The sequence below is a fragment of the Hippoglossus hippoglossus genome, chromosome 4, assembly GCF_009819705.1.
Source record: "Hippoglossus hippoglossus isolate fHipHip1 chromosome 4, fHipHip1.pri, whole genome shotgun sequence".
Lineage (NCBI taxonomy): Eukaryota > Metazoa > Chordata > Actinopteri > Pleuronectiformes > Pleuronectidae > Hippoglossus > Hippoglossus hippoglossus.
This window is the reverse complement of record NC_047154.1, coordinates 5,312,993-5,336,661: the sequence shown is the minus strand read 5'-3', so window position 1 is coordinate 5,336,661 and position 23,669 is coordinate 5,312,993. Positions and strand designations below refer to the sequence as shown.

General features: G+C 42.1%; 1 protein-coding gene across 6 annotated transcripts in view; it reads right to left on the bottom strand.

Annotated features, from left to right (window-relative positions):
• Positions 1 to 1,551: 1,551 nt before the first annotated feature.
• lpp (LIM domain containing preferred translocation partner in lipoma) overlaps positions 1,552 to 23,669 on the bottom strand; it is a 151,654-nt gene continuing 129,536 nt past the window's right edge. For all 6 annotated transcript variants that reach the window (XM_034583005.1, XM_034583010.1, XM_034583009.1 and 3 more), the window contains 3 exons: positions 10,149 to 10,327; positions 7,609 to 7,729; positions 1,552 to 6,047 (listed from right to left, as the gene is read on the bottom strand). In XM_034583005.1, coding sequence (XP_034438896.1) covers positions 5,919 to 6,047; positions 7,609 to 7,729; positions 10,149 to 10,327 — 429 coding nt within the window. In that variant the 3' untranslated portion in view covers positions 1,552 to 5,918. The remainder of the gene's footprint in view (positions 6,048 to 7,608; positions 7,730 to 10,148; positions 10,328 to 23,669) is intronic.

Sequence of the window (23,669 nt, the reverse complement as noted above, 5' to 3'; positions counted from 1 at the left end):
ATCAATTTGTTTGTAAACACCAGATTTATGTGCAGTAAAGCAAGTCCTCGGCTAAACTGCTGCAGGGCTTCTCATTCTCAGACACGCACACGCAGGCAGACAGGCAGACACACACAAACAGACCCACACACACAGGCAGACACACACAAACAGACCCACACACACAGGCAGACACACACAAACACACACAGGCAGACACACACAAACACACACACAGACACACACACGCACAGACACACGCACTAACACACACACACACAAACACGCACTAACACACACACACACACACACACAGTATGGCCTGCAGCATATTTAGCAAAAAATTACGAGGAAATCTCCACGTTGCCAGCGTGCCTAAACCTTCAGTTTACTAAAAGAGGAACAAGGGGGTGAACACACACTTTACAGGTCACAGTTCACGTCAGAGGCAGGACAGCAATGAGCTGATGATATAACTGCTCTGTTTACTGTCAGCACCAGACCGGCTGTGGATAAATATTTCTGTTTGATTTGTAAGTGATCAGACAAAACTCTGCGGCTACTTTGTCTCTAACATTTAAAATATTATACGGGTTTCCTCCTTTGGTCCAACAATACACTTTCTCTCCGCTTGAACACTTCAGGTTGCCGTTTCAAAGGAGGAATCTGTAGGATTGGAATGAAACGCTCGTGACTTACTGCTGACATGTGGCACACAAGTAAAGATGACAAATGGAAAGGATTAAATCAAGCGGGTCTTGGAAAGGCGACAGAAAATAATAAAGTCTTTTCAGGAGGTCTTTAAATTATTCCGACAACTCCATCACGCTGATGGCAGCAGTACGCAGACTTGCTGATGGTGGCCACCGCTCACTGTATCTCCGTGGTAATTAAACCGTTGTCCCAGATGTACACTCAAAAGACTATTGCGAGTGTAGGATTTCTATTAAGCAGGTGATTCCAATTCAACTAAAGAGCACTACAGAGCGCCGCATGAGAGAGGAGGAAATGAATCTGCGCTGTGTAAGCATGGGGGCATTTGCAGCCACTGAGGGGCTTTTAAATGACTCTTGAAAAGAGTGAAGGAGCCCTGGGTTATACTTGTTGGAAATAAATCTCTTTCATCTGCAGGTACGCTGCGCAGGAGGTCACCGCCAGGTTTCAGCGGAGTGCCAGGAGAAGACGGAGAGAGCGAGCTCATTACCGGGGGAAAATCTAACGGACCAGGAGCCAAAGAGCAAGTGTTAACCAGCGACAGGGGGGGAGGGGGGGGATGGGGGCTTTCCCTGAATCAGAAAGAGATTCTAATATCCTCTCATGTGATGTGACAGGAAGAAGACTGGGAGCACACAGAGATGCAGAGAAGTGATGCTGTTGCAAAAGCTTTTTATTGAAGAAGAGAAAACAACAGTTGACTACATGCCCCTTCCAATGATGAAGAACAGATGAGACGCTTAACTTTATCAACAGGGGGTCAAGCTCTCTCACACACACACAGCAGCGGTTCAGGCTCTGCTGCTGGTCTTAAAGTCACCACACCTGATATAGACACCCACTGTACGGACTAACAAACAAAAGGCAGCCTGTTTATTTACTTTGGCAAAACACAAGTAAACAAGGCAACATCTTTGAGCGAGGCAGAGCGACATATGAAACACACAACAGTTTAGTGATTCAGTGCTGCTCAGCCGAGGGCACTTTTACACACACAAAGACAGTAACACAACACAAATACACTTAACAAATACTTTAAAAAAAATCATTAAATGGTCTTTGTAATAAAAGCATCAGACGTCTTGAATAGATTCATGTCGGATATGCTCCCACAAGCGTGTGCGATGTGTCCGCTGACAAACAGGAGTGCAAGGCAGCTGTAATGGCACAATGAAAAACTAAAGCATAGATCCACCTCTGTGCTCATGGGCCAGACCAGGGTACACTTAGTAAAATACATGCTAATAAGCTAATATTTAAATACTGACAACAAGATCAGAGAGAGGTGGGAGGTTTGATCCCTTTAACACACTGTAACAACAATTGGCTTCTCTTCTCGCACCATGTGCTGTGAAGAAGTTTACTGCATGTTTCATAGTTTTCATTTAAAACGTCTGATTTAAGAGCGCTCACTCTGCAAAGATATGAACTACATCTTTACATGGAGCTTCCTCAGACTGTCACAAATGAAGTTAAACAACTCTGGAAGGCATCAACAGTGTACAAATAACAACTTTCAGGCTACTATAGAAAACTGAGGCGATAAGGACTGAACGAGCTCTGCAGCTGATACCTGAATAATAATTTCAAATGAGCACCACTATACTGCTTTTTTAAAAATTCATCGACTGCGGTGATGAATGATTGTTTTCTCTGCCTCTTGAGTCACTTTGACATCTTCCTCTGGGTTTTCATCAGCGGATGTAAAACTCGTGTTGTGACCTTCAACACTGCTTGTCTAATTATCGCAGCAGGTCACAGGGCCCCGCAGCGACCTTTACCACGCTGCCAACATCACATGCTAACTCAGTCGGATCCCCGGCTACATCTCTGAGCTGAAACCTAGCAACGTACAGTAAGTGACATAATGATATATGGAGTGTGTATTTTTCTTGTGTCCTCTGTTGCCTGGCAACCAGAGGTAATCAGAAGTGTCAAATGGCCACAGTCAGCGTGGACATGATGCAGCTGGTGTGAGTGGAGGAGACAGAATAAGCAGAATAAAAGTTGTGTTTGTTACTTGAGAAAAGACGAATAAAATTATAAAAGATGCTCACGATGGCTATAAATAGACTAACTAGCTCGAGTTTTGTGACACCTTTGAGACACTTAAACATGTTTTTAAGACGCACTAAAAAGTCTTTCTCCGGCGCTGCACTGAGATGATTTTCCTCGGCTGTGAGGGTCTTGTTGTCTGTTGGTTTTTCTCTGTGACCGATGAACTGTCTGGCTAAATATGCGCGTCAGATATTGATGAAATAAATTCCTCAGGATATGGAGTTGAGGTTGCCTAACCTTCGACAGAAGCAGCCTTCCCTGGCTTCCTGCTCGAGGCGTGTGAGGCTGCTTCTGTCTGTGCACGCAGTGCGTCTGAGAACCAAATAAACAGAGTTCACACTCTGCGCCACCTTCTCACCTTCAGCTCAAACAAGTTTTTACTGGATGTTAAGGAATATTAAAAACTCAGTTGTTTCCTATAATTCTGCTGTAGGCAATTTTGTTGTAATCACATTTAATTAATGAATGGTCTTATTAGCACATACATTTACATTGTGTTACCCTGGTAAAATAGTGCCACACTCAAACTGATCTAACAAGTCTCCTGTGACCACTTTCAGATTATTATACATGAAGTAAATAGAGATTCATTTGTTCGTTTAATCACTTTCTATCACATATCCAGATGGCACTAAACGGAATGTGACAGGAAGACAGAAAGAAGAAGTACAGAGAAGTCTCTGGAAATTATAATGTTCATAACCTATAAATACACATGCACAGGACATTTGTAAATCAGGGGTTTTGAAATACTCTGGTTTGCGTGATGTGGTTTGACTGCAAGCAACCAGTCCAGATAATGAACTGGCCGACCAGTATGAATAACATTGTCTGTGGTGTTTAAATGTACCCTGTGGATGATGAAGTTTGGCTTAAAATCACAGTTCACCATCAAAATATTTTGTGTGTACAAAGATTCTGAATTGATTTCCATTCAATTAAAAGATATTTTGCATTCACAAAACTGTTTGAATAATGTAAAATGTGGAATGTGGACATCCTTTTTACGGGTGTGTAGTCATCTCTACATCACTGACACTATTGCTGATCAGTGGAATGGTGTGAAAACAGTTGTTTAAAGTGTTGTGGCATATTACCCACGTGCACTGTGATTCCTATCGCCACGGATATTGGACCCTTGGATGATGTGCATGTGCAAAGGTGCCTGAGCCCTCCTACATAAATGCCACACCCCCAAACAAAAATCAATTTAATAGTCATTTGACATCTCTTTGCGTCTGTCTGTGATCGTTTTGTAGTCATTTTGTGTGTCTCTGTTCCCTCACTGTCTCACACAGGAATGACAAGATTCAAACAAAGAGTGGTGACAATTCCACAGGGTACATTGAACTCACCATCTTTAAATGTCTCATTAATTCAGATCAAATCAAGCAGTCAAACCACTGGTCCATCACCTTTAGTGGAACAAACAATACACAAAAAAAAAAATCATATTTGGGAAAGGTCCCTTCTTCGCCCATCAACGTTAAACAAACACTAGATATAAAAGACGAGTCACTGGAACAATCAATACTGACACACAGCACAGTGACGCACAAAGTCACACAGTACCAGCATAGTCTGGATTAAAGGATTACTATAAGGACACTTATGCTTGGATCTGTACAGGTAAAATATTTCCTTATTCATAAAAATTTCTTATAAAGTGTCAATGCAATTAACATTAAAAATTGCATAGCCATGTCATATTGGTTTTCCCTGCCAGACTGCTTGGAGTGCAGTCACTGATCTAATCCATGGCATGGTAAATGATCTATGGTCTATCTGCTCTAACAAGCCATGTTTCTATGAATGGAATGTCTTGATTGTACAGTTCAGGCCAACACAAACGTTAAATGCTGTTTATATCAAAGCAAAGTCTACAGGAAAGTACAAAGACAATATTATGTTAAAAAGGAGCATTGCATTTATCGACCTGGTATTGCAGTACCTCCAGGAACGGTGCACCAACACAGTGGATGGCGGTAATGCACCTTGACATTGGTTGCCACCCGCCTATAAACCGAACAAAGAAGAAGAACAGCCGCCTATTGCAGATTGTGTTGTGTGTCTGCTGTGTTTCCGACGGGCCAGACACTGAAGGAAATGTTTCATATAGTTGCAAATAGAATAACTACACATGGTAGCTTAAATTCAATTCTTTGGTGTTCAGTTATGCAGAACTGTTTTATAATAATAAGCTTCACTGTGTAATTACATCCCTCTGTGTGTGCTGTCTGTGCATGTGCACTTTAATAAAGATGAAAGAACAAACTAAATGATTTACTGAACGCGCCGTGGCTTTTCTGAACACACTCATACACACACCCACTTCACCTGCAGGGCACATGTGTCAGACCTCCTGCATGTTCTCAGATTTTAGATCACGAGAACCAGTCAGTAAAATTTGGGTTGCATGCTTAAACGCATGGATGTGCACAGTGGCTGGAAGATACAGGCTGAAGATAATTATGATATGAGATAATAACACTGAGTGATGATGTAAATTGTAACTGATGGATTCAGAGTGATTCTAAGCAACAGTTTAACACTTTGGGAAAATACGATTATTTGCTCTCTTGAAGTGAGTCGGACGAGAAGATTAACGCCACTTCTAATTTTTTTATAGTACCTTAATGTTAAGACTGGGAATGGGGGAAATTAGCTAACACAGATCTGTCCAGAAATAACCAAATCTGGAAAATGAGCTCCTCCAAGGCTGCCCATATTGTGGCTTTGTGGTGGTGGACGGTGGTGGGTTATGTGAAGGAATATTTCTTGGCCAGAAGCAGCAAATAACCCCCTTGAAAAACCACAAATGAGATACAAAATTATTGAGCTTTATGGATATAGTTCGGTGGGTGGAGGGAAGCATTTAAAGGAGCCTTCAAAGTAGGACAGCCCCTGAATTGAGACACAAGTACTGTCTCTTCTGCTGTGACTGCACTCAGTCTATAGATAATATATGCAGGTGAACATGTGATGGTATTTTTTAGTTTCTGAAGGTGAATATAGAATATATTCATATATATATATATGGTGAATGCAAGCATCTGTGGATGGGTATGCCTGTGAGAAAGGGAGGGAGTGAAGGAGGGAGTGAAGGAGGGAGAGAGAGAGAGCGAGCGTTGGGTTATCACAGTGGAGGTGACCGGGCGCCGGCTTGTTCAGAGGTCAGTGGTGGACTTGGCGGTGAGGTCCTGGATGCGGCTGGTGTTACAGTTTTTGCAGAGGACATGTCCGTCCAGAGGGTAGCAGCCCTGGTTGTCCCCCTCTGAGAGCAGAGAGCCACAGTCCTGCAGGACACAGATACTCCGTAAGTCCACAAACACAAACAACCATTAGCCACGCTCGCCGATTCGACACGTTCATACACTCGCTGAGCTCCTGCCCTGAATGAGACGTTTACAGCTGTTGAAACTATCAACCTACAGGAGGCTCTCCAACTCAAAGACACTACTTTGGTTTTCTATGAGCTGGTGAATCTGTACCAGCAACAGCTGATTATTACTGCCTAACCCTTTCTTGAAGTTAGTTGTTGATCCTAAACCTATGTTTAAGTGTTTATACTTGTAACAAAGATTGTTTTCTATTTCTCCTATGTAAAGTTTCATCTTGTGTTTGCTATTTAAACTTTTTTTGCGCAAGTGAATATTACTAATATTTAGCCATGCTAGCAGCGAGCTGGATGGATGCTGGTCAGTCCACGATTTTGGTCCAGATTGAAATACCTAAACAACAATTAGATGGATTGCAATAGCATTCATGATCCTCAGAGGATTTACTCTAATGACTTGGGTGATTCCCTGCCACCTTCTGACAACAGAAGTAGCTTAGTTTATTTGCTTCAAATTATTTTCATTTTTGTGACATTTCAGATGTTTTCTTCAAATTCATTGGACAATTGTATGACAACAAAACTAATATGATATTTCAGTTCTTTTCCCCTTTTTTTTTTATACATTTACAAAAAAAACCCAGTTTTACTCGTTTTGGGGTATTGAGTGATGGGAGAAGAATGAATTGAAAAAAATGTCAGTATAAGGCTGAACCAAACAAAAGGTGCAAAAGAGAAGGCTTCTGTATAAACCATGTTCCAGTCTGCGTTGGTCACGTGACAAAGCCTCAGTTCAGTCAAAATTCAGACTTTATTAAAGGAGAGTGTGTCGATCTTATATCTGACTCTTGCCCTCAGAATCAGACAAAACACTTTCACAGGTTCTGTAAAACCTGTCAATTGTTGGTCTTGTTGTTTACTCACATTAATATGATGAACAAATTGCTTTAGCGATATTATCTCATTCCCTGTGACACTTTCAACCACTCTCTGTCTCCCTCTGTCTCCCTCTGTCTCTCTCTCTCTCTCACACTCATGCATGCGCACACACACACAAACACAGAATTACAACTCCATCTACTCATGTCTCCCTGGTGACACAATTCTTCTCTTGCTGAGCCCCTTCAGCTGAACTAATCTGCTTTGCTTTCATTTGACCTTTATGTCTGCCAAATGCTCTGTGTTCTCACACTGAAATAGTTCTTTGACAATGTGACACGTTACTTCTCTTTTAGCCGGGCATGTAATGTGCAGCTTATCAGCCGGCGAGCGACGGCTGACTGATTGGTTACTATGTAAGTCCATGAACTTTGCAGAGGAGAGATGAAAAGCTATTTTGAGGCAGGTAAGAGAGGAATGATTCACTCGTCTTGCTCAAAAGGTGACTCTGGGGATGGGTATGTACATCGTGCCTTACACCTTCCTGCTATTATGACGGTCACTTGTAGCTGTGGTACATGACGACCACTGCTAATTATAGGGTGCTCACATACCAGGGCAGATAAACACACAACACGTACCTCACAGCGGTAGCACTGCACATGGAAGTCGCGGTCCAGGGCCACAATACGGACGGTCTCCTCCTGGCCCGGCGCTGGCATTATAGGCTCAGAGCACACACAGCAGCGTGGAGCGAACTTCCTGTGAGAAGGAACAGAATATAATGTGACATTATGTCATCTTTCATTTGAGACAAAGGCACTTTTTGAGAGGGGAACTCTCCTCATTCACTATTTGGCAGAGAGAGGTTTTCAGTGACTGTATGCAACACAAGCGCCATTATGATTTTAGATTAATTTGCCTGTTGGTGCAACATTTCTATCAGAGCCTGAGTTTACAACTAGAAAACTAAGAATAAACTGATAATCCCAACAATTGAGAAGCTGGAATAAAAGATGTTTGACCTTTGCATTACACATTTTGCCATAACCATTTCAACTGACTGTAAAATTTCTTCTTGTTATATTTAAATTGGTTTCAGGGGTCAAAAGGCCAAGGTTATCCAGAAATTCAAATGAGCTAAATATGAAAAAATGACCAATACATATGCAGACATTTGATTTTTATGAATCCTCAGATTTCTCTTCCACCCCCTCAGGTTTGGGAATCACTGCACTGACTGATCCATCCATTTGTGTTTGATCCTTTCACACAAGAGCAAAAATAAAAAACCAAACCATTCAGCGAGCTCAAGTTTATCATGGTTAGGTTGTATCAGATATCCCCCTCCTGAGTTCGCCTGCCAATCACATCCATTTATCTCAAATGGGGCGGGTCTGATTATGATGACTGACAGAGGAGCACCTCAGCAACAGGGTTGTGACTGTTAAATTGTGACGGTATTAAATTTACTTCAATGGTTTATGTTCTCAAAAATAAGAACAAAGAAGCGGACACACAATGTTTGTTGATACGCAGCCTCACACCTTTTGTCACTCTGATTGGTTGTGGTTCAATTCAATCATGACCAGAGGCATTTTGGCAAAGCAAAGGAATGAAGGTTGATGCTGAACTTGCATTTCTTTTAAGTAAACAGCTGTTAATGCTAATGTCGGCTATGTAGCAATAGCAAAAACTTACATACAGGCCTTTTAATTATTTAACAGCTCACTGAGACACTGAGAAGGAACTAAAAGATAAATCTGCTCTTCTCTGAAATACTTCATTTAAATAGAATGTTTTGAGGAAATGTCTACATTTAAGTGAGACTATAACAAATATTGTAACTGACTCTCACAGCAACATTTACAGAACAAGCTTTAAAACTGGTAACTTTGGAAATGCCTTTAACAGGAAGAGGTCTATCTAATAATAGAATTAATGAGGATATGAGACGCACGCTGAGATCTCAGGTCCTGTCCACTGGCCGGACGCTGAGTGGCAAAAAATCCCTCTTCTACAAGCGCATTCAGTGCCTGACAATCATAAACAGAAAAAGCTCAGGCGTGACCGTTCCTCGACGTAGAGGGCTACACTGCTGAGGTCACACTTGTCAGGTGGAATTAAACAACAGCCCAGTGCAGCCACTCCGTACAGCAAACGCTGTGCACTCACAGCAAGAGCCAGTTGTTTACTTCTGTTTCCCTTCTGGTCACTGAGTCAGGGAACATTTCTGGTAAGGTGGCAGTTGTGCAATCAGAGTGTGACACAATGGCAGGAATTTACTATTAAATTCATGTCCACTGCTGCATCTCATATGGTCAGTGAACTTGTGAAATGATTTGCAGTATTTCAAGAAAAGGAAGCAAGAAGATCCGTATTAACACAACTTCAATATATATATATATATATCATTTTTTATGTCAATTAAGGATACTGAAGCATGTTGGTTGTATGAGCATCTTATAATGTTAGCAAACAGTAACACATCAGGCAGACACAAAGCAACCTTAGCATTTGATGTTGTTTGTCATGTGTCTGGACAATGAGGACAGATGAAAGACATGTATTCTCCATGGAGCAGAGGAGACTGCAGAGTTCATCACTTTAGGTGATTTTGGACGCATGCTAGTTACTTGCCTAATTTGAAGTTCGAGAAGAGGATGTGTTTAGTTTAGCAAAACTGCAAACAACTAGCATCGCCTGCTAGTTACCAAACGATATAAACAATCAACAAAATCATTTTTATCTTAAGTATTTGGAGGTTTTGAAACGGGAAAAGGGAATCAAACCTTACTCCAGCCAAAAGTTCATCTAATAGTCACTCTTTGGTTTGGTCTCCACCAACTCCTGAGGGAATTATCTGACCCAAAGTTTGTCTGTCAGTTGTTTAGTGCTGATAGAGTTGGTAGATCAGATACTTGATTTCACTGTGAACTGCTGATGTGGCTTTGAAAAGTGAAGTTGTCATGAAAGCAGACAGATGCAGCCACATAACGTTTAAGGCCGTAAAAAAATCAATCAACGAGATGAAAATAGGAACAACGGAGGCAGATGATAATTCTTGGGTTCATCAACACGTGACCCCTTTTCATTTTATACACAGTTATTTGATTGGTTGTTAATAGAAAACATATTGATTGGTGCAGCTTTAAATCTGATGAAATCCTGAATGTCATACTTGTGGAAGTCCTCGATGCAGTGGATGTGGTTGGAAGCGTCCACGGTGAAAGGGATGCCGTCCAGGCTGCGGTGGCACACCACGCAGGTGAAGCAGTGAGGGTGGTAGGCTTTCCCTGTAGCCCGCAGGATGCGCTCCATGATGGGCTTACTGCAGATGTTGCAGGTCTCAAGGGTGTTCTGCAGAAACAAACGCACAAACACACATACACCCACATGTTTACACAACAAACCATGAATGGAGTGATTCTCATGAGTCATTTTCAATGGGCCTTTAAGTGCTCGTGTACAATCAGCACTAATTTACACAGCATGAAAACTTTGTTAAGATTTCCTGTGTTTCTTTGTGAATTTAAACTTCCCGTTTCCTGTGTTACACTCGTGGTGGCTCTCTTTCCACTGGAGCCTGTGCCACAAATAAATCCTCGCTCGGTACCTTTAGCTTGGCTGTCCTCAGATGCCTCTGAAGCTGAAGGAATCTGATTAGCACTCCCCTCGAAACACAAACACAGTCATTTATCAGTTGCCCTCAACCACACTCCATCCTCCCATATGCAAGAGTGTGAGCAGTAAATATTTCCACTTTGTGATGACTGCAGGTTTTCTGCAGCCAGGCGACTGGGCAAGCGGCCCACAAATGGGGGGGTGGGGGGGTTAGACGTGGCGGCCGCCCGCCTCTGACTTATCTGTGGCATCTCTCTTCTTAATATCTGCCGGGAGACGCCATTCGTTATTTTATAAGTAATGACCGCCTCTCTAAACAGCAATGCAATTACAGGGGGATGGATATATCATGTGAGTGTGATCAGTGTGCGGCCTGATGTGGCTGTGTGTGAGCTGATGGGCTTCGCTGTCACTGCAGCTTGCTCAGGCATTTCCTGGATCTCTGTGTGTCTCTCTTCTCCCCCCTTCTTTCTGCGCTTGGCTGAGCTAAAGAGTTCACGGTTCAGCTGTTCCCATTGGCTCCCACTGTAGTAGTGAGCTGCCTCAGTGTTTCCAAACACAGCTCGGGGTGTGTAGCAACACTGTGCTGCGTCATCAGCTGCCTCCCAGACGTGCCGCCGGGTCCTGCCGTTTAAAATGACACTTTTGTGACCGCTCGGCTGAGATAAACTCTGAGCCATTCGCCGTCCGGCTGCGGAGGACGCGCAGTGACATTTGTAGTATATATGCTAATGAGCGGAGCGTCTTCCGAGGACGAGGTTCAGTGAAACTACAATGTGAAACAGTTTCTGACATGAGTCTGTGTGGTGCCATTCTGTGACTTTTGCTTCTCAGGCCTCCTCACAACACCATCATGTGCCACTGAAGATGAGAGCAGCTGATGTATGACTCCAGGCTGGAGTGAAGTGGTTTGAAAAATAGCCGTTTCTTCAAAGCACTCTTGGAGAGGCATTATTTCATGAAAAGCAATGTGCGCAGACAAGCTCTGGATCCTTATTTATTTATTTTCCCCTCCAAGACGGTAATAGAAATAAACATTATTCCCAGGGCAACATTTGTGTATAAACAATGTCCATATTGCAATCCTGCTGGATCCTGGAAGTGGAATAAAGCCTTTAATGAGCTCGCTGCACTGAACCCTTGAGGTTTGCCTCACACACGCACACAGAGACAGAGCGAGGTAGAGGTAGAGCGAGGGAGAGAGAGAGCGAGGGAGAGAGAGAGAGAGAGAGAGAGAGGGAATATATTTGCAACCTGAGAATGTGAGTGAGATACCGAGGCCAAACAGCACTAAAGCATCCTCAACTCTTACTCATCTGTCTGGATTTCCACTTACTTATTCTCATCTGTCCTTCATGTGGGAATACCTTGCCCTTGTTTAGCTTAACTAGAGCATATGATTTCACAGCACACACTTCCTCCAGGCCATTGTAATGAGTACAGTACTCAAAAGACAAAATTTCTCTCTTTCTCCCTGATGGTAATATTCTATGACCTCAATTCATTCATTTTGCTCCAGCCTCCGTTGTTTTGCTTTTATTTAATTCACCCATGACTCCTATTATTTGATGTTAGGTAACATTTATTAGCGCTGTTACAGAAACCTGGGTCTGATGTCAAAACAGAAGACGTGCAGAAATTTGGTCAGTGTCTGGGTACAACCTCCACAGATGCTTGAGGAAATTCTGCATAAATCACTTCAAGCCCTTTGTCACACATCCAGGTCCTTTGCAGATGGCCACTAGAGGGCTGTATACGTCTGCAGATGTCCGGGTTTAGCTTTTCCCCTGACTAAATGTGATGTATTCAAGCATATGTATTCTTTTTTTCCCTCTCTCTCCCTCATACATTTCTCTAAGTGTTTGCCCAGAAGGCTAAACAAATGTCTAGGCAGATGAGGTAAAGTGAATTTAGGTCAGACAGCCTCTTGCTGAACTGAGGGGTGAGTGGAGTGCTCTAAAGTCAATTGTGGCCCCCCTTTTCTCATCGTGAGCTGTTTCTTCTGCCACAAAGTGCTCCCATGCTCTCACACCAAACAGACCCAGCCAAGCTCCCCACTATTTAGCAGCGGGCCCCCAAACAACATTTGACACAGCTGTCTGTTAGAATGAGGAGTGTGATGGCAAACAAAGCATTCAAGAGGGAGTTAAGAGGTCCCATGTGCTTTGCTCCGAACATGAGATACAGGCCTGACGGACTGAGAAAGAAACACAGATGGTGAAATAACACACACACGCATACACACACACACAAATCCAAGTAATTTTGTGTTATATTGAGTCTCAGAAAATCTCTTGTATTTAAACAATGGTAATGGTTTGAGTCCATTTGACAAATTTTACTGTAAATAAGCTTGTAATCTGTTACTTGATTGGATCAAATGATGAATGCTTTCTGATTTTAGACACGTAATCATAAATAAGTTATTTTAAACAAATAAATACTTAAAATAAATAAAAATTTGAGCCGAAACATAAATTATTTTACCAAATGATCTGATTATCTCAGTTAATCGATTAGTTGTTATTTGGTCTATAAAACTTAAGAAAATTGTGTGTAACGCCCAATATAATTTCCAAAAGCCCACAGTCATGTCTTCAGATAACTTTTTAAAATTTCTTTGGGTTAACTAATAATCTAAAAGTCAAATGTTCAGTTTGCTATAATGCAACACAGAGTGAAACTACAAATCCTCACGCATGGAGGCTGGAACCATCGCATGTTTGGGATTTTTGTTTGTAAAAAAGAATCAATTAACCAAAATAGACAACCTAATGGGTCATTTTCATTGTAAATCAAAATATTACAAATAATTGAGTTTACATTATGTCATTTTTTCAGCAATGCTGGAACAAATCTGATGTAACAGCAAACAGCTGGAAATCCGCTGTGGCATATTGCTAAGTTGAAGCTGTTCTCCTCCGACCACATCAACACAAATTTTTATACCTATCTGTTCTTTTTTTTTTCACGTGGCCGAGTCGGGCTGACAGGAGGCAGGCTGGAGTTCAGTGAGACTGCACGCGATTTATGACCTGGCATGCTGAACTCAGAGTGGGCCAAATTTACAGATGATCTGATTCAGTGTGTGTGTGTGAGTCTGTGTGTGTGTGTGTGCGCGCGCCTGCACCCTCAAAGAATGTGCTGGTTGGTGCCAGGCCATGCTGTGTGAATTAACTACACCCTACTGAGGGTGGTTCTGCGTTGTCTAACAAGGGCTTGTTCGAAAGACAAATCCGCTGCAGCGTTTGGTTCCTCCGCAGTGAATAAGAGATTCTGACTCGGTCGTGAACTATGAGTCAAATCACTGACCCTCCTACTTCCCGAGGGAAGGTGTCTGTTGACTTAATGAACCTTGACAAGCAGCCTTTCTCCATTTTTATTGCTTAATATGGGTCAATCAAGCAGGACAAAGAAAAATCTTTTTTATCTACAATTATATAATTATGCACTCAGGTGGCGTATATTTCAACAGAAAGTACTATAACGTAAAAGAAGGAAAGAGATGAGTGGGAAAGGAGAGGGATGAGTGGGAAAGGAGAGAGATGAGTGAGAAAGGAGAGAGATGAGGGAACTATGACTAATAATGAGCGATACTACTGAGCAAAAGTGTGAGAAAGTTACAAACTGCACAGCTCAACAAAACGGACGTCACAATGCCATGAAAGTCAAACTCTAAAGGAGCAGTTTCACACTTTGAATATAAATAACGGAGTTGACATATAATAAACATAACCTTACTAACGGTAATAGGTAGTAGTCTAACACATGCTTTCTGATATGACAGCAGGTCTCGGTTTATTGAGTGTGGATAAGCCATCAATTACATTTAAGTCCTGCAGTGCAGCTGCAGCTTTATATCTAGCAGACATGTATGAGGGTGGTATCAATTCTGCCTTTTCAACTCTCAGCAAGAAAGAGAGGAAGCACATTTTATAAAAACGTCAAATTATTATAAGTGGATAAATACTCTTCTGACACCCCTGACAATATCAAAACATCAGAAATAATTTTTAGTACTTGTTTCACTTCTTTTTTTGGGGGGGGGTTGCCCCTTTTCAAAAGATATTCAAGTTATTTTGTTCTTAACACACTCCATCTTTTATTGTGCAACTCCTGTGACACTCGCTGCCTGCTTCTCACCAGGTAGATGATCCATCACGTCACTTAACCTTCATTACGATGCCTTCAGCTCACGGGAGATGCTCTACCATTTATTTAAAGAATCCTGTAAATATACCAACTCCACATAGTATCTGAATTATTCCACAGCAGACTATAAACGTAAAGGTCAACACTGGATGGAAAAGCTCCCAACAGTCTGCAGTTTATATGCTGTTGTCTAAAGTGTGTTCACGAGAAAGACACAGTTTCCTTACTCACAGCTGACTTGGCACCAGCTTCTCTTCATGCATATTTTAAAAAAGCAGATTTGGAAAAACAGTCACCATGACAGTGTTTTCAGACCCTAACCCTAACTTAAGTCAGTCATAGATCAGATAGTGGCAAACATGAAACGTCAGAGATTTGTTTTGGTGGAGGTTTGGTTGGAAGCTCTTCTAAGTCTCCACACGTGTGTGGAGAGACTGTAGGAGCATCACCCTTCCCTGATCTGTGGTCCACTCAGGTCGCGGACGCGGAGAGGTCAGCGTGTGACTGTGTGTGAGGATAACTTGAGTTTCCCTTCAGCTGGTTGGGTTCAGTGATCAGGATCATCTCCCAAATCTCATTCCTGCGAAGGTTAAAAAGTGAACAGCCCCCTGCCATTTCCCCCCCGCCGCGGTCCAACTCTCACCAGAGGCCCCTGACACCATCCCATCCCCGGCCCTTGACATTCAACTTAAATGTAATTTTATATCAGCGATTGCTTTCCAGTGCCAGGTACTCGCTCCATCTGTCTGTGCAGTTTCTCAGCATCAGCCCACAGTGTGAGCATATGAAGATATATTAACAGGACCTGACTCCTTTACAAAATCCTGTCACTTATAAGCATGTTATGTAAATCACCCACTCGTATCTCCTCTGCTGCCTGGATGCAGATGACTGAGGTGTGTGTGTTTTGGTTTTGTTTACGTGTGGGTGTGAGTGAGCCCGTCAGGCAGTGGAAAGTGATTCTCCTAATGGTTTGCTGACTCCGAGGATCAGTGACCTTGAAAGTATCAGCCGCGTAAATCACGGACGGAGCATTTGTGACACTCATCCATGTGCACGCCACTCAGGCAGGACGAGTACGCAGAGGTTTCGATGTCTCTGACCTGGAACGGCCCTGCCTCCTCTGGGTGCAGGTCTACCCTGCTCGGCTCAGTCTGTCTGTGTAATAAATTCACACTGGGTTATGGACGAGCGCCGCGTGTAGGATTAGGATGGCAACATGCCAGAGCCTCCTCTCCTGATTTGTTTCTTTACATTTATTTTATGTCTTGGCCTGGACACTTCATGAGCAGCCTCGGCCTCAGACGTCCTCCTCACCAGCAGCTGCTCTGCCTGTGCAGGTTACCCACAACTTTTGACAAACTAACAAACGTCAAATGAGATTTAAATATTCATACATTCTATTACACTCAGCTGTGTTGCTGTGTTGCTGTATTTGTTCCCAGAGATTTCTTATTTTAGCTGCGTGATAGCGTCATGGTAAAGCCGACATGAAGGGACAGGGCCGACACAGAGATCATGCCTTACTCAGGCCTTTCTCCAAAGAATAAAAGGTGGCAGTGGGGGGCCCTGATCTCTCTCTCTCCAGCTTAGGCAAAGTGGCCGGCCTGCCTGACTGCCTGTCTGCCTCTGTGCCTTAAATTCAGGCTCCGCAGCAGAATGTGACCCCTCTGGACTTTGGGCAATGTCTCCTGCTCTGGTTACAGAGAGAAACTGACAAAGACCCCGGCAGTAGTTCTCTCATGGCATGAGTTAGAGTGACATTGTGGTGGGTCAGCACTGGGTCACGGATATTTTTCTCCCGCTCGCTCCTGGGGGGGGGGAGGAAATGCGCTTCGACAAAAAACATGAGGACGGTTTAGGGGGCCTGGTGTTTGGAATCGCTCTCTCGTCTTTTGTCCAAACAGTGAACTCTAATAACAACACTCCGGCTTTTCATCCACTTGCTGGTGATGGATTGGACAGCTGTATTTCCTGTAGTGCGGGTCGGTAATAAGAAATAATGACCTGCTTGAGTTTAGCGGGCTCACACCCACTGTACAGCGCAATTATACACACATATAATTGTCTTGGCAATTCTGGAGACGTACTAAGATGTGAAATCCTATTCATGCAAGTGCTATCTAATTGGCTCACTCCTTTGAGGAATTAGACCGAGTTAATCACGTCTGAATATACAGAACTCAATTAGAACTCTGCAAGCTAATGCAGACAGCCATGAATATTTGATGACGAAGTCAGCAGAAAGCGAGTCTCTGTGTGTTCACGACGGTGCTACAGACGACAAGTAAAAACCAGGGTGTAAGTACACCTGTCGTCCCCGCTCGGCATGTGCCAGGCTGTTCTCTTAGCAGCAGCTGTGTGGCCACATCCAGACACGCAGCACCGCCAACACCGAGTTACAGCGCCGCAACAACGAGCATATGGGGACCCTGAACGCACCATGCTGGCTGCGAGCCTCTGGATCTGACTACCTGGATATCCATCACACGGGAGTGACAGGTGTGTGGGGTGGTGTGCAGTCATTTCTAATTAGAGCCATATTACTGTCAGAGAAGCTACATTATGAGCTTTCGGTTCCTGTGTTGTGCTGTGAGTGGATGGGAGAAGAGAGATCATCCTCTGTGATTGAATGTATTGTATATCTCCGCTCTCAATGACAGCAGCAGCTTGAGGGGAGTTCTTGGGGGATATCCCATTGTTAGATGGGAGAATAGTCGGATATGATGTGCTGTGGAGGACATCCATCACCAGGAGCCCCAATACAGTTGGCACCAAGCCTGTCGCCTCTGGGTGCTGTGCCACCCTCGGAAACTTCCCTTTGCTATCTAGATCGTATGATTATGGTGCGTTTGAAGTCAAGTGGAAAATTCTGTAAACACAACTGGAGCAGTAGATCCTCACCTTTTTTGTAGTGTGATGTACGCCCACGTGGCTGTCAGATGAACTCAAGTATCCCTTCACCCACAAAACATTCAGTTCAATTCATTTGAGGTGGATTTTAAGTGAAGCTATAAAACATGGATGTTGTTACAAGATTTTTGTATTCGTCAATGTTTAAGTTGGTTTGTTCAAAAATGTATTTCTACTGGTAAAGCTTACATTTTTCACTTTCACAATTTATTTGACCTGTCTATCCATAAATGTCAGCTCACTGTTTAATTACTTTACATAATTATCTACATTACATTTTTTCAGCTAAATATTTCACAGATTTGATCAACATATTCTGTAGAATATCAACCTGTTTATCCATAACTTTTAGCCAACAATTGCTTTAGTTTTCCTTTACACTTGGTAGACACGCATAGTATTTAAAGGTAAAACTGACTCAGGTTGGTTGAAATCAGCTTATTGGGGCCGGCAGCTGACTAGTTTTTGTGACACTTGGTGAGTTTGGGTATGTGTGTGTCATCAAGGCAAAATGTGGTCCTGGAAGTCAACTGTAGTGAGAACAGAACAAACCAGCTCGCAAACAGATCCCATCCCTGCAATAGCACTGGAGTTGAGATCGAACTAAAGAGCGAGTTCAAAGATAGGTGTGGTCTGATTTACGAGGACTGAATACTTCTGTAATAGTGTAGTAGTGACCTGTGAATAACCATGGGTCAGAACGTCGTCATATTGACAGGCTGGTGTGATCCCATTGCAAAATGCTCTGTAAATCAGAATCACAATCACTTCTCCACAGTCTTTGGATTGTTTCAGTTAAAGTGGAATAACTGTGGCTCTGAAACAATATGTTGGATACATTTCTGATGATCTATTATTTAAAAAGTCAAAAAGCATTTACCCCTGTTGATTAGTTGGCTTGTTTGTTTGTCAGCAGATTCACACAAAAACTACAGAAAGAATTTCCACAAAACTTGGTGGAAGAATGGGACATGGATCAAGAAAACAAACATTAAATGTTGGACATAGGGGCAGGTCATGGGATTTGTTTATGGAATTCTTTAAAATTGCGGAATATATATATATATATATTATTTTTTACATTTTCAATGTTTTCCCAGGGAATTATTTATGGATCTTGATGAATAAAGACATGAGTGTGTGAAATTAGGTGTGATTTCATCGATGATGTTGGATGAGGTAAGGAAATTGTTTAAGTTGTTAATTGGACAAACATCCATTAGTTAATTGAAATGTATTTGTATGATTAATCATTGGTGAGAATAATCAGTATATTTTGACAAATGTTAGCTTGAAAAACATTTTACATTTATAAAGCATGGCATTCTTTGTTTCTGATGATAAAATCAGTTGATCAGTTTTTACAAGACTATTAAGCACAAAGCAGGATTTTCTAAATGTCTGATAGAAATTAATTCCTGTTATGATTATTGTCTCCAACCAAAAAGTTTCTTTCTCTCAGGATCAATGTCACTACATATAATAAAATCATAGTTAGAGTTTGAAAAAACTGTGAAAATGAATTACAAAAAGGCAGCCCAGGATTACAGCTATTAAGAAGGACGGATGAATGGGTGTCCAATGAGGCCGACATCACTACTTTCCAGTACAGGCAAACTAACGCGGAGGGTAAAAGCTCATCAGTCAATCATGAATGTTTCCTGGTGACTGGCAGGTCAGGACGGCTCTGTGCACTTCTTCCTTTTCAATAGCAGAATGGAAAATCTTTCCCAGAGTGTAACCAATGAGACCAGAGCCCATTTATTTTTAATAATAACTGAGCTACGGTACAACACCAGATAATGAACGCAATTACATTCAAGCAAGTTGGTGTCCGTGACCTTGCTGGTCTCTGAAATTTTGTCAAAAGAGGCAGAAATAGATTAAGGTTTTTATGTGGGCAAATCCCTATCTTTTTATTACTGCTCTTTCAATATGAAGCTCTGCTCCTGGCTTGACCTTGTGTTACTTACATCAGTCTCATTACAATACTGCACTTTGCTTCGCTGTATTCATAGGGAGTGGTAGTATAAACAGGAAGGCCATGATGGGATTCTGCCCCTAACATGGAGCTGAGCATTGTCTAAAGCCTTTTCACCGTTCACTGGTGTCAGTAAAGCAGATTGAATGGATCTGTTTATCAGCATCCAACCAGATGCAAAGGGCAGCTAAATAACCATTTTAAAATGAATTAATTCATTAACTTGTCATCAACCTGGCTGAGGGAATGCTGCAGAAATCTGCAATGAACTGCTGCAGTAATGAGGCTGAGATGCACGGCACCGAATGGACTTAAGAACAGTGGGCACATACCCTGTGTAAGCAATTAACCTCAGTGACACTGAGTCCCAGGGCTGAACTTGTTCAAAGAGCAGCTGAGCTATCAGATGGATGCGGAGCCCCTGTTGCTCGCAGCTCTGTTCAATAATATGATCTCGTGGTTACAGGAAGACTTCCTGAAGTGAAAGGAGGGAGAAAATTACTCTTCATTTCTAAGACTACATATTCAAAACGATGCAGTGGCTTTAATAATCCCACTAATTCAGAGCATTTTGTGGCTTGAACTCAGTGGAAGGTATAATGACTGCTAGAACACAATGAACATTTTTCTTTTTTTATGTGAAGCTGTGAAAATGTCTCAAATGAATCTTTTAAAATCACGGCCTATAAAGAAGGTCATAGTTGCTAGGTAATTCCATCAGTCAATCAGTCGATGTTATGGGTAGATTTGGTGACACGTGTGGTTACTGGGGGTTTTATTCAACAGCAGAGCTACTTCTTTGGAAATACAACTTGCACAGTTTTTTAGAAATAATTGCTGCCTCTAGTTCATTGCTCACTAATGAAATTAAAAAGTAAAATGATAGCATTAAAAAGCAGACATTGAATTTTCTGTCTTGCTTTGTAGAGACATTTTTGATGAACAATGACAGTCACTACTTCTGTGACTAGTACATTTCACTTCCTGAGACTGCTTTACAATGAAAATGATGTAATTTGAGCAGCAGTAGTTGAAAATGTTATGTTAGCATTAACAGTAACTTTATTCACCACAGATATGGTGTGAAGAGAGTGACGATTAAACAATGAGGCAGATAGTGAAGAGATCACATTCTAAACAGATGTGCTGGATTACATGGGGCATTGTTGAAGTGAATCCCTCCAACATATACCTGGACGTGATGCTGTCTGTATCTGGTGTTTTAACACAAAAGCTTCCAGACTGACTCTCGGTCTGTCAAATGACACCACTTTTCCTCAAAAGTGGAGCAATCTTCTTAAATGTGTTACATCTCATAACGTCCCTCACAAGATTTGTCTGAGACTGTGTCCTTTACTTACAAAAGCCTCAAGTTTCTTCACCTTAATGTGAAAATTTACTGCAAAAAAACTGACGCTTCACACAATGAAGCCGTCTGTGGGTAAGATTACATGCGTATGAAGGATTAATGTGAACAAACCTGAATCAACCCATGCAGGCCCTTTGGTTCAACACATGAAAACATACTGTAAACATCATCATGGCTTTGATGAGAAGATTGATACCACTATGTCTGTACACAAAAGCAGATGGGCTGATAATAAACCCACTTACCAGCCCCGCTTAAGATCACTTATCACATCTTATTTCATTCATTTGTACAAAACCTTGAACGTAAATCACCATTGCAGTAGTAACATGTTGCTGCCAGGAGCAGTTTGATAGACAAATGAGATACAATGTCTTGATTGTGAGCTGTAAAAAGATAAAAAGTTCAGTTAATGATAATCTGTTATATTGTCTTTCCCCACTGGGTGTGTCTTCCATTCAGCTTTGTAGATTTCCATAAGCCCTGTGATTGATGCTCAAAGTTGCAGAAAACATACATTCAAGAATAATTTGAATTAAATTGAGCTTTCTGGGAAAGCACTTAGATGCACTAAAGCCAAACTAGTGTCTTTCAATAACAGTGATGGACAGCTCTCTGGGTGGTGTTTGCACACTCACTCATACTTTCAGTCTTATCTATGCAAACAGGGAGTATCTGGAGCTGTGGGTAACCTCCGACTGAGTCATATCAGAAAAGGAAAAAAAACAATGGTGAGCCAATGTTGGCACATTAACTCCATGCAAACTTGGACATTAACTGAGCGGCTGTCGAGTTTATCAACATCATCGTGTTTTTAAATACGCAGCGATAAGGACTCAGGCCGGGGAAGTGCCGAAGACAAAGTCTGAGTGCTGCCCTGCAGTTTGTGGGCAAGTCGTCTGACTGAGGTTTGTTCGCCTGACAGTTAACAGGTAGGAAAATCTGGATGTAGATAATAACAGATGGGGGTGAGTTCCTGCACATTACTAAAAAGGAATCAAATATATCTAGACAATGAATGAGGCAAATCACCCAGAGGAACAGATGGATCTTGTCAATATAAATGCCAGTATTGTTCTGCAGAATATGCAAAGTTCTGGACTAGATAAAGGAGCTGCTGATCCCTTACTCTGATACAGGGCAGAGAACTCTATTGGATGACAGTCGCTCTGGCAAACAAAATGTATTCCTACAATTCGTGGCAAAGGGATTAATAGATTTTTATTTGACATTGTACAGATTCTACTAACAGTTCGTTTCCTCAGGCAGCTGTTAGACCTGTAAGATATTCCTACATCAAAATGTAATACACTGCCAGAGGCAGTTACAAACATTTACTTCACACTTAGAGTACATTACATAAGGGATTAAAAATATAAAATGTGTTTCCATTAAGTTAATACTCAAAGTCTTAACAGAACATCTATTGTGTGGTCTTATCTTCCTTTGAAATAAAGTGAACAAGTGTCTCTCCCAAAATGTCAAACTAGGAAAAGTCAACAATAAAGTCTCATCACAAGGTTTAACTAAACTCATAAGTATGATGATGATGCGATGACGATCTCAACAGATTTTGGACTGACGTGGTAAACAGCCCCCTCCCTCACCATCATCCATCCATTATATATACCCTTTATCCTTCGAGGGTCGCAATGGAGCTGGAGCCAATCCCAACTGACGCTGGGCTAGAGGTGGGGTACACCCTGGACAGGTGGCCAGCTTATCACAGGGCCAACATACAGGGACAAACAATATTTTACACATTCACACCTAGTCAATTTAGAGTCTACAATCCACCCAATCCCTGGTCTGCATTTGTTATGACACATTAAGAGATTTGTTCATATATTTATTTTTTGGATAGGGTTTATCGTTAGAGCATGGCCGAATAGGGAAATAAATACTCTCCACATGGGGGGTGGGGTTACCTCCCTTTTTAGTGGACAACTCAACACACCTAACAGCGACACACCTGAGAGACTGAGGAAAGCAACGGCAGCTGACCTAATGTTGTGACCAAACAAACCTCCAGTCAAGACTCTAGACAGTAACCCGGAGCACAGACTCTTTTTCACTACACTACTTCATTGTGCACGCGGACACTTTCCCCATTGTGATGGAAGGTTTCTGGAAGCCGATGAAAGGAGAACTCAGGTAGCAGCTGATGTCTAATGCAGAAGAGTTTAATGTAGACTTGATGCATCAAGGAGACCAGAAGGTGAAATAACCAAACCCTAACAGAGTTACATGAGCGATTGTCACCCCCAAGTCTGACGATGTCTAACACAGCATCCCCATATCTCTCCCTCACCGTGCGTTACCCATTCTAACAGCACATCCATGAAAGGCTAGAATTGCTGTCACTCTCTATGTTACATGTAGGTGTTCACATACTACTGGATAGTTAAGTCTAAATATGCATTCCTAAATCACATTGTGTCCTTACGTCTTGCCACTGGTGTAATACCCAAAAGAGTTAAAGTTTGCTGGATCTCTGTCTGGCGCATCTGAGTTAGATATGAAAGTCCTTGAATATAGACACTACAATGTACTGCTAGTTGGCCCTTTATCTACAACCTGACCTTGGGTATTGCTTGGAGAGAGAAGGGAGTATATGAGCAATGAGAGAGGCCCTATTCTCATAATAGTGTACAAATGTAATG